This window comes from Pagrus pagrus (assembly GCF_965226575.1).
Source record: "Pagrus pagrus genome assembly, chromosome: 14".
Taxonomy (NCBI): Eukaryota; Metazoa; Chordata; class Actinopteri; order Spariformes; family Sparidae; genus Pagrus; species Pagrus pagrus.
The window spans coordinates 17,767,559-17,778,334 of NC_140198.1; the positions used below are offsets into that span (position 1 = coordinate 17,767,559).

Genomic DNA, 10,776 nt, shown 5'->3' on the forward strand with positions numbered 1-10,776 from the left:
TAATCGGGTCCAATGAAGATAACAAAGCGTGAGCACTCTAAATCCTGCTGATATGTAAGTCTTCTTTTTCTTTGCCTCCCAAAAAAGTCTTCATGTTTATCTTTTAAAGAAAATCGTAGAGCATTCGATGACTGATTTGTTCAGTACCCTTACTCAGTGTTAGCATGAGCCCTTTGTCACCTGGTGATGTTGTTATAAAAATGTGTACAGAGTCTGCATAATTATGGGAAAACATTTCGTTAATAATGTGAGTTAGTGGGAGCGTGTAGATTTTGAATACAATTACTCGTAATTACCATTCAACACAAAATTGTGCAGCAAAATGCGATTAATTCAGTTAGTTCAAATTCAGCAGTTTATCTAACAAAAGAAAAAAAAAAAAGAGGGTTGTTGATGAGATGGTGTGTTTTTAAGATTTTCATTTTTCAAATGCTCATTGAGGAAGAAAAAAACAAAACATCAGCAGGTTATAGTGCCTAGTATTTTATTTTCCTGAAGACAAATTTCGTACAATAAAACATTCCATCACAATCCAAATGAAAGTCCAACCCAAGAGAATTCACCTGCTATGTAAACCTGTGATCCTGGTTTTAAACATTTGCTGTCATGAACAATTCTCTCCCAAAGCCAGAAACCAGGAATCCATAATCTGATATTAACAAGGGGCCTTCCTTTTTCTTCATGGCTTTCCTGCGTGCGGCCTAGAAGGTGTACACTGGCTCCATCATTACTTAACCCTTCAGTGTTGAAGGTGTAGCTCCAGAATTTGCCTCTTAATCACATTATGGGCTTTGCTCCTTGTTTTTCCAGCTTTGGAAGAGAGCGGCTCAGGTGACACCTTGATCACAGGATTAACTAGAAAGCAACCTCCACTCAAGTCCCAAAATGTCCCCACACATCAGGTACGCAAACACTCCCAATGAATACAAAAACCAGCAAAATATTCTAGTAGCCACTGTCTCTAAATAACTAAGTTTAAACGTGATGAGAAAATAAACCAAGTTATACTGTAATGCTTTAGTAATTGTTAGTTGGCTATTGAAACGACATGAAAGCATGGTTACTTATATTACACCACTTCCCAACACCTCTGCCGACCTAACGCTGAGACGACTATGTAGCATATGAGAGTGCAAACACTAACTGAGCATGCACTTGTTTACCTGTAGAATATGCAGTTATTGAAGCTGTCATTACTACTCATCCTGCTGCCTTTGTCCCGTCTATCAACAGTATGTTTTAACCCTTTAAATACTGTTTCTGTTTGAGGTAAATTCAGCCAGACTTTTTTCTTTTAGCCTTGCCACAGAAGGAAACCGTCACATAATTAAAACTACAAAAGCCATAACAAAAAGAGCCGTTCCTCCACCGGACTATACATTTACACATTATAATCTTTTTTTTACACTATGGATCCGTCTATAATTGCTGCCACAATCCTCTATCTGTATTAGCATTTTCTGAGAAAGAAAATTTACAGTATCGCACATTCTCTGCAAACAGAGCCTAAAGTGACTCAGTCCCCGTCATCCCAGCGCCCAACAGGAGCTCTTGTATTGCTTTAACATTGTCAGCGAGTGACCATCTGCAAGGTCGCATAGTCCTCAATTACATTAAAATAATCTAGTGGTGTCACAACATCAACAGATATTGGATATGGTGCATGATCAGCGAACTGCTAGAACACAGCGATGAAGGCTTTTTATCCCTTTACCTGGCTGATAACACAAGTAGGATTTGTTTTTAATTGACTGGAATAATCATCACAACATTAGCACGAGTATCAGCATCACTTCTGAACTGCAGTCGTCAGAACAGTGTGAAAAGCGGCCCTGAAGCCTGAATGCAACATGGACATTATGCACCTGCTTGAGCTTTGTGCAGCTCCATCTAGCCTGCAGACCCTGAACTCCTTCAGCCTTTGGAGCCACTTTGGCGAGCGTGCCAGGGTTTCTATTCATAGTTCCTGTCTTCTTTTTTTTTTTTTTAAGGTTGCATGTGTGCCAGTCCTTGGCCGGTGGCAGTGGATGAGATGGGAAATAAATTTACAGTCTCAGCCCCTCAGATCCCTTTGACTCTTATCGAGTGTATCACCAAATATCAGCAGTGCCATAAAAGAACATGTGGTTGTGGATTTCTCCATAATGATGAGATGGGCACTAATAAAAAGACCATTACATGACCAATCTTCTTTTCCAATTTGTACATACTTAACACTATTATATACCATAGAAATATATAAATATTATAAAATGTCTCTTTTTATATACGATGAGCAAGCATAGACATGCTACTTGATTCCAAGCTCTGTTTCTGCTCTAGTCATAAAATCAGTGGATTGCAGGATAGAGAAGGTTTTAGCAACTTTGTGTAGGCGTGTGTGTAAAAAACCTGAACAGGAGGTCAGATTGTGGCTCTTTAAGCTGTGTATCTTATCTTGTAAATTTAGATCTTCTCAAATATGTGGCAAAGAGGTGAAAATAAAAACAAATGGGGTCTGAATCTGAGCTTGGAACTGTGCAACAGTCACATCTGAAGCTAAGTGAGGCCAGTTAGGTAAGGGATACTTCCCTTTTCACAATTTATTGTCTGTTCTGAACACACTCCCTCCACGGTCAGCTCGACTTGAAGGGTAAACCATACAGCTGCGGGACGGTCGAGTGATGAGTGTGTGCAGGGGAGTGGTGACCATCACGATGGTGGGGCGTTCTGGTTCTGGTATATGGATGCCTTGTCTTTCAACAGGTCCAGACATAGATGACAGCTCCAGCTCCCTGAGTGCCAAAATAACAGAAAATCTGTTAATGTCGTTTAAAGAAAAAAAAAAACACTAACATCTGGCTTTTGTCTTCAGTGGGAAAGGGTACAGTCAGCATTCATTCTAGAGTAGAATGACTCTAGTAATCACAGGTGTTTATCGGCTACAGCTCTGATGGGCAGTGATGGAAACGTGACGGACGGGTGGACACGCTAATTTCCGCCCCTTTTCAGGTGCAATGCTATGAAGTGTGCTGATATTCCTGACGTTAGCGCTTGAATACTTTTCAATCAAAGAGAGTTTAAAGTAAAATATATAAAACAGTTAGTACTACTGCATATACATGCAAATATTTGGTGTAGAAATGATGCAACTGATTTATGAGGGATCCTACCAATAAGGCTGAATATCTAACTTGAACTTGCATACTTATTTTCTACTGAACAAAGTGTGCATCAAAAACTGTTAGGTAGCAAAGTTGGCATCAAATTTCAATTTCAGATTCGTAATTTTCTTGATTTATTCTTTGATCAATAATAGCTCTTTGAAATAATACTACATTTGAGAACTATTTTCATCTTTTGTTAAATGAAGAGGCTACCAAGGATGTAGAATCAATACAAACAGTTGGTACCAACACATCAAGTGTTGTTAATCGACACAAGTGGACGAAGATATCCGACTCAAAGCTTATTTGGTGCCTTGTGCTGCAGGTTTTTTTTTCTTTCTCTGAGCCTTGCAAACAAATGGCAAGCCACAATGATCACACATTTTGCTACAGTTACATTTCTTTTCTCAGTTTTTTTTTTTAACATTTAAGTAGACCACATGTGGTGAACTTACCCTCTGGTGGTTCAGACATGGGTGGGTTGAGACAATACATGTGATAGCCTCTATCGCAGTCATCACAGAACAGAAGCTGATCCTGCCGGAAATGTGACAACAAGACCACTTAATGACTCAGACTTTAGCCCAAAATAGATAAATATACCATCTGAATGTGGGTAAACTCACATCATTCTCTGAAGTGCCGCACATGTTGCAGCACTTGCACTCTATGCACTGCCAGCGGTACGTCTTCACGGCGGCCATCATCACGGGAGTGAATTGCAGGCAGGAGGGGTGGCCTGTGGGTTAAATGATGTTTATTACTTCACATCTCAGGTGTTTTTTGTCCTATTGCTGCTTCATCTTTCTCTAACGCACCTGAGCGTCCGCAGTCAGAGCAGGACACCAGCTCTTCTGACTGGCCCGTCTTGTGATTGGTTTTAGAGTCTCCCAGGCAGAAGTCACAGTAATTATTTGGCAACGCAATACCATCTGGGCCTTTCTTTGGAGCTGAGAAACGAGATAAAAACACCCAGAGAATGTCAGTGTTCAGCTCTATGTTTAACTGTGAAATCTCTGCGACGGTGGATCATCTCTTACTTTTCGGCTCATCGGGCAGCGGCAGGGCAGGCTCAGGAATTTCTATTTCTTCCTTCTCCTCACCCTCCTCCTCAGCCAGGTGGGAGTGGGCGTAGTGATAGCTCAGGCCGGGACGGTTCTTGTAGCGCTTCCCACAGACTGCCACCAAAACCAGAAAACACAACATGTATGAAAACAAAGAATACATTAGTCAAGCTCAGGGTGTGCAGAGTAAAGGGGGGGACTCATGGAAAGATGGACTCAATCTTTTTGATGCTATTGTGCATTTTTACTTCTGACCATAAGATATTAATAGCACAGCTGAGTGTCATTTCTATTGTCCAGATTTTTTTATTTAGTGGCTTTTATGATGACACGAGGACTTTAGTTGGAGCTGTTGGACTCACGAAATTCTCTGAAAATGTCTCCCAGAGCCCTACAGTTTCCAGCTTCAGACAGGATTTTATATACTGTACAAGATCAGGCTCCAGGATATCCATAATGACTTTTCCTAGACTTCAAATCCCATACAGACAAAGCTGATAATCTTATTTTATATGTTCAGATAATTAGATCTGGGGCTTTAAATTTTCCAGCTCTGAAACCGGCTCCTCGGCTCTGCACGACGCTGCCGGCTTGAAGCTACTTTAGCTGCTACTAGCACAGCTCTCTCCGACTGAACTGTTAGCAGCCGAGTTGCATCGTGGGTAATGTGGCGCCAGGTTTTGACAAGGAAGAGGAATGTGTAAAGTAAATAAAGACATATATACATCTCTGCTTCTGCTGCATTTTGATCTTTTTTTGTCTAATTTGTGGTATACTCCTTTAAGACATGGAGGTACAATTTCACACACTTTTATAACAGCAGGAAAATCAGTTTTAAGACTAAACACATTTAAGTGATATCCTGCTTTTTGTTTAACATCTGGATCACCACACAGACATGATATATGAAGAATGATGAAGAAGTTTGGGAGTATGAAGAACATGCTATGAGACAATCACGTGCATCCTCACAACGATCTCTGTGGCAGCCATGTATTTAAGATAAGATGTTCCACACATCTGCAGTTAGTAAATGAGACGCTGGTTAACTGCAGAGGTGTGTGACCTTTACAACAACTGTTTTCACTTCTTCATTTAAGGCGAGCACTGCCACAGCAGAGTTTGACTCATGACTACACTCCACGGAAATTAACTAATAAATAATGCACTTGAGTGTACACGACCTCTGTTTCTGATCTGAATTTATAGTCTATTAATCAGTGGGGAGAGAAGCCAGTGGGATCGTGTAAGGAGGATTTACTGGCTTTAAGGAGGACAAAGATGCAGCTGTGTCGTTTGCCACCGGGGTGTGTGAGGTTTGTCATAAGATAACACCCAAAGACAAAGTACTTCTTCTTTCACTTCCATGCTTTCTCCCTTTTTCACTTCCTCAAAAGGCCTTTCTCTTCAAGGACTATTTGGGACAATTTTCTCCAGGGCATCACAGCAACATCGCTAAAGACAGAGTCAGATGGCCACATGCCAGGTGATTGTGTGCAGTGGCAGAAAGATATTAAAAATACTCCCTCAAAAGCTTAAACAGGCATCAAACTGACTCAAAACCAAAGCGGCTGATCACTCTAAAACAAGGAACGTGAACTGAGACTTCAGGGGGTTCAGAGGTGGTGGAGAGGAGTAAAGGGAAAAAAGGCAAGGAAATAAAACTAATTCAGTCCAATTGCGCACATTAAGTAGCGAGACAAAAGATGAAGCACAGAGTGAGAAAAACAGCAGCAGCCTCCGGCGTCTAGCTTATCTAAACCTGGAGGACGTTCAGGGCCAGAGTGAGGGGAAAAAATTACTTTCATGGGCCACAGCTTATATTTGTAAGCCAAAACAGTTCATATCTTTGGCAGATTACATTGAACTGGGGGTGTAAAATAACATCTTGACCTACTCTAAATCTAGTTAATCACATTTAAGTAAATTGTGCCGAACAAAACAGTCATCCTATGAACTGAACTACACAGAGAGCAAATCTACTTGACAGAAAAATAACAACAGGCAGTGAGGACAAAAGACAAAGCAGACTGGAGTAAAAAGGAATGAGAGAAATATACCTCGTTCAGAAGGTTTTGAAATATGCTTTTGTTTGATAGTGTCTGAAAGAGAGATGGAGAAAAGAGAGAACAGGCAGAGACTCAGAGAAACAGGCTCATAGACCGACAGAGGATCAGTCTGTCGGCGCCACCCTACTGAGAGCTGCAGCTGAAAGTGAAAATGCTTTACAAAAGAGGAACAAACACATCAAGCAGTACAGATACACAGTCTGACAACACCCAAGAAATGGAAGAAACACCCCCACTCTACCAATGGAAAGATTGAAATTGAAATGTATGATATCCTAATGACAAACCAAAAAAAATACAGACTAGCTTTACAAATATCAGTATTGGGATCGTAACAAAAAGCAGAGAGACGATGGTTTACATTAAGAGAAAGGGAAGAGGATGAAAAAGGAAGCGATAAAGACTTTCCTGATAAGTTTACAAACGCTACAGCGGTTAACATCTGTAGTGACGCTCTACTCAGACCAAAGGTCACATGCTCTACTCTCCCCCATCAGGACTCACTGTCACAGGCGTACGGCTTGTCTCTGTCCTCCAGTGCAGCTGTATCCAGCTTCTTCCGGGTGCTGCCCACTCCTCGACCCTGAGCACAGAGACATAAGTAGAGTCAACACACACACTCACTCAGCTGGGATTAGGCCTGCAACTAACAATTATTGTCATTGTCACCTGCCAATTATTTTCTCAAAATAAAGTCTTTACAATTGCTTCTTCTGTCCAATCAACGGTCCAAAACCCCAAGACTTTTCATGTACCGTCATAAATGACGAAGAATTATTTGATATTTGCAGTCCAAGTCATATAAGGCTGCAGTTTTAGCAACTCTGAGGCAAAGAAAGATGATTACCTGCATTGGAAGTACAACAAAGCATAACATTTTTAATTGCAAGCCTGCAGCTGGACCCTTCTCTTACCTTCCCCTTCCCTTTGCCTCTTCTTTTAGGCGTGTCTTCCTCATAGTCTTCATCGTCCAGGTCGTCCAGGTAGTCGTCTGGCTCGAGGATTCTCTATGTTGAGGCAATGACGCAATTAGAAAACATAGGCAAATAATTGGTAGCCGAATCATTTTCTTGACTCCTTATGCTCTAAACAAGAACCTTTCTGATCCGAGCAGCGGGGTTGATGGCTCCGGTGTAGTCGCTCTGGTTCGAATCGTCCTCGGACCCTCGGATCTCTGCAGGCATCCGTTTTTCCAACGAGTCGCCCTTCAGCAAGGCCTCCAGGCTGCTGCCATCCGCTGACAGCACAGCATCTTTCTTCGGTCCTACATCTGCCTCTATAAATACGACACAGAGTAGTTGAGACAAAAGCAAAAAAGCAAAACACTCATTAAAAAGTGATGACGTCTTGCAGTTTTTCTGGAAAGTTTAACATTCTATAGTTTTCTCTTTGAACGTTGACCTGTTATTCCAGATGATGTGCTGGTACCTGACTTGACAGGTGGGAAGATAAGCCGAGGGTCCTCTGGAGGATGACATCGCCGTTTCTTCCTCCACCTCCTGGACGGGTAGGTGTAGAGCTGCCCTGGAGCCATGCCTGAGGGATGTCAGAACAGATCCATCTACTTAAAACTGAACCTATTTTAATACAGAGCTTGACAGATTTTTGACAACCTAATGGGAAAGAAAATCTACATCTGTTTCCTCGAAACGGCATTTTTGCTTGCTAACATAAGAGGGTACTTTTAACTGCGATTGATTTAAATTACTTCAGTTCACTGAAAAGTTTGTGTGCTGTATTTGACTCTTTTTTGCATTAATTTAGGTGTTTTTATCTTCATATGGTTTTTTTTAAGCTCTTTCACAAAATGTACGAACTCGGAAGACAAGATGGTGATATGAAAGATGCTCAAAAGCCATCTTCAGCTACAGTGAGACTCAAAACTCACCATCTTTGCATTTCATATGTGAACATTTGTACATCCCTCATTTTTCATCCATTCAGTAACTGAAATAAAACTAATACATTTCAACTGCAGATCCTGTCTTCCAGAATCGATTCTTAGCCACTAAAAACATTTTAAAAACGATAATGGCAGGAGGATTACAGTGCACTCTGTGGCACACTTCATGTTTTTATGACTCACCAGGTCCCCTGTGTCTCTTCTCCATCCAAATGTAGCAGTTGCTCTGAGCTACACCTGTCTGAGAGTCGATGAACGGCATGCGAACGCTCCTCTCAGCACACAGCCGGGCATTGTAGTTGTGACACTGCTCCATGGCGTCCCTGTAGTACTGCTCTCCCAACCTGACACAACAAAACCAAAGCCAGATGCAGAGTATTTAGTCTTCAAACTTTCAACCCCCTCTATCAGTTTAGTTTAAAGCCTGCCGTCTTTCTCCGATGGGGCCGCCACCTTAGAAAAACAGCACACACAATCACAGACAATGTCTTTGTACTTCAGACTAAATCATTAGTGCGAGTGCAACAGCAGGTGCTCTTTTGTTGGTGCATCAACAACAGAGAGCTCGTTGTCGGCAGCACAGACACAAGCGTGCTGTGTTTTCAACATAAATACACTCAAATAGTGCAGCGTGCTTATTGCCTTTTAGGAAAGCAAAGGACTGCATCTCCTGAGACTAACAGTTCTTGGTTCGTTAAATCCCTGAGTGGCGAGGAAAAGAGGGAATAAAAACAAATAGTCTTTTCATCAGATGCAACAGCACAGTTGATACTTGATGAGAGCTGCAAGTACACCGTCTAGTTGTATAAAGGTTTGAAGCAGCTGTTAAACTTATAACAACAGATATTGTAATATAATAACTCAGAGATAATAACTGCATGATGCTATACATCCAAACAAACATGTTAAATACTATTTTTAATATTTCATGAATATTATTTCCTATGACAACATTCAGTTAATGACATGGCCAAAAGTGACACAGCAATGGGGAAGTCCAAAAAGCAAAGTTTATTAGAAACTTGTACATCCAGCAAGATGTCTGCTAAGTTTAATCGTTTCCATGTGTCACCATGGTTACTAGGGGCCTGTAATTACCGTAAAACACCTAACATCAACCACCTGAGCACCTACACAAGGTGAAAGACGGAAACGGGACGTTTCAGTACAAACGGGTACAGCTCATTAAAACTTTTAACTACACACTCCCAAAGAGTTACTACGTGACGTAGACATGCGGTAGCTACAGCTGCTATAACCCCGGGGTCTCAACACGAGAGGAGTGGTCTTCAAGGCCAGTCTTTCATTCATTCTCAACTATGTCTGGCCGGTCGCCACAGCACGCCAGCCTGCGCTAACAACCACAACCCCACTCTCTTTAGCCCGTTAGCGTGCGAGCCACCTAGCTGCTCTACTTCACTGACGTTAGCGCCGCGGTAGCCGTTTGGTTAGAAAGACACAACAAGTGACCATATTATCTGTAGAAATACATGTATCACCAAAATGACGCATGTTCTATTAGACAGACTCGTGATTCATGTTTCAGAAACGTCATCTGCGTGACTGCTAACTTAGACTTCCATTCCAGGATGTGAACACACACGACGGTCCGACAACGTTGGCTAACCTTACTAAGTCAGTGGAAATGTTGCTAAGCTAGCTACAGACACGGTCAGTGACCGTGTGATCACACAGCCGCTGTGAAGTGACCGCTGCGTGTGTCAAGTAGCCAGGTGTAAGGTGTGTAGAAAAGTCCAACACTTACAGTTTGACAACATTCTCAACAACAGCTGCCATCTTGCTTTATTACACGGGGAAAGTAGCTGCGGGTTCTGTGTGCCCTCCGTGAGGACTTGAAGGCAGGCAGGGCAGGAACCTGACACCGGGCGCCCTCTAGTGGTGGCGTTGTCCCATTGCTAGATATTTCATCATAGACCTCTGCAAGTGTTCGTATTAAAATTATATTTTCTGCAACTCATGTAGGTGTAGGATAAATTAGCCCTCATCATAATATTCTGTGGCCAACTTTTTATTTATTTTCTACGAGATTTGCAGGTGAGTATAAATCAATAACCTCTGTCAGTACCATGACATAGGGGCAAAGCTGGGCATTAATGGACAGGTAAAAAAACAAAAAACAAAAGGAGGTAATAACAGATAAAATAAAATAATATTTTCACCTTCTCTTAATTCATTATTATGTAGTAACAATTACTGACTAATAACTTAACATTTTATTTGCAATACAGCCCTTACATTATGTAAAAAAATAAATAAATAAAGACACTAACATAGCATACACCTGCACCTTTGACTGCATTATATTCTTAATAAAAGTCAACTTCATTTATTCTAAGTGCTGTATTGAAGGCAACTGGACGTGTTTCAGTTTCTTGAAGATGTTTCACCTCTCATCCAAGAGGCTTCTTCAGTTCTAACTGGAGGGGAGACGTTTGCAGGCTTTTAATCTGTGTGTGGGAGTGTCCTTACAGAGTTGTTAGGGGTACTTGTGGGTTGTTGACCCAACTGGCCTTCATGTGGGTTACTAGGGCTAGGTGAGCCCAGGTGTTGAACAGACTTTAAAAGCCTGCCCC

At 41.6% G+C, this 10,776-nt stretch overlaps 1 protein-coding gene across 4 annotated transcripts; it reads right to left on the bottom strand.

Moving 5' to 3' along the window:
- Window positions 1-467: 467 nt before the first annotated feature.
- dpf2 (double PHD fingers 2) lies at window positions 468-10,037 on the bottom strand. Of its 4 annotated transcripts, none has more exons than XM_084374131.1 (12): window positions 9,948-10,037; window positions 8,366-8,526; window positions 7,708-7,815; window positions 7,377-7,555; window positions 7,194-7,286; window positions 6,784-6,862; window positions 6,271-6,312; window positions 4,187-4,324; window positions 3,965-4,096; window positions 3,773-3,885; window positions 3,602-3,683; window positions 468-2,774 (listed from the first exon to the last, which is right to left on the bottom strand). In XM_084374131.1, exons 1-12 carry the CDS (start codon window positions 9,977-9,979, stop codon window positions 2,692-2,694), a joined length of 1,242 nt encoding a protein of 413 aa, XP_084230257.1. In that variant the 5' UTR covers window positions 9,980-10,037; the 3' UTR covers window positions 468-2,691. The 4 variants fall into 4 exon arrangements, with proteins under 4 accessions (XP_084230257.1, XP_084230256.1, XP_084230259.1 ...); XM_084374130.1 differs by having other exon boundaries at window positions 7,681-7,815; XM_084374133.1 differs by lacking the exon at window positions 6,271-6,312.
- Window positions 10,038-10,776: the final 739 nt, after the last annotated feature.

What these genes read in the sequence shown, in the direction of transcription:
- dpf2 (XM_084374130.1), bottom strand. Translation starts at nt 9,979, where the DNA reads ATGGCAGCTGTTGTTGAGAATGTTGTCAAACT. An exon ending in CCGCTGCTCGGATCAGAAAG is followed by an intron (nt 7,287 to 7,376) that starts GTTCTTGTTTAG and finishes GCCTCAACATAG; the next exon opens with AGAATCCTCGAGCCAGACGA. An exon ending in CTCTGACTGCGGACGCTCAG is followed by an intron (nt 3,886 to 3,964) that starts GTGCGTTAGAGA and finishes TTTAACCCACAG; the next exon opens with GCCACCCCTCCTGCCTGCAA.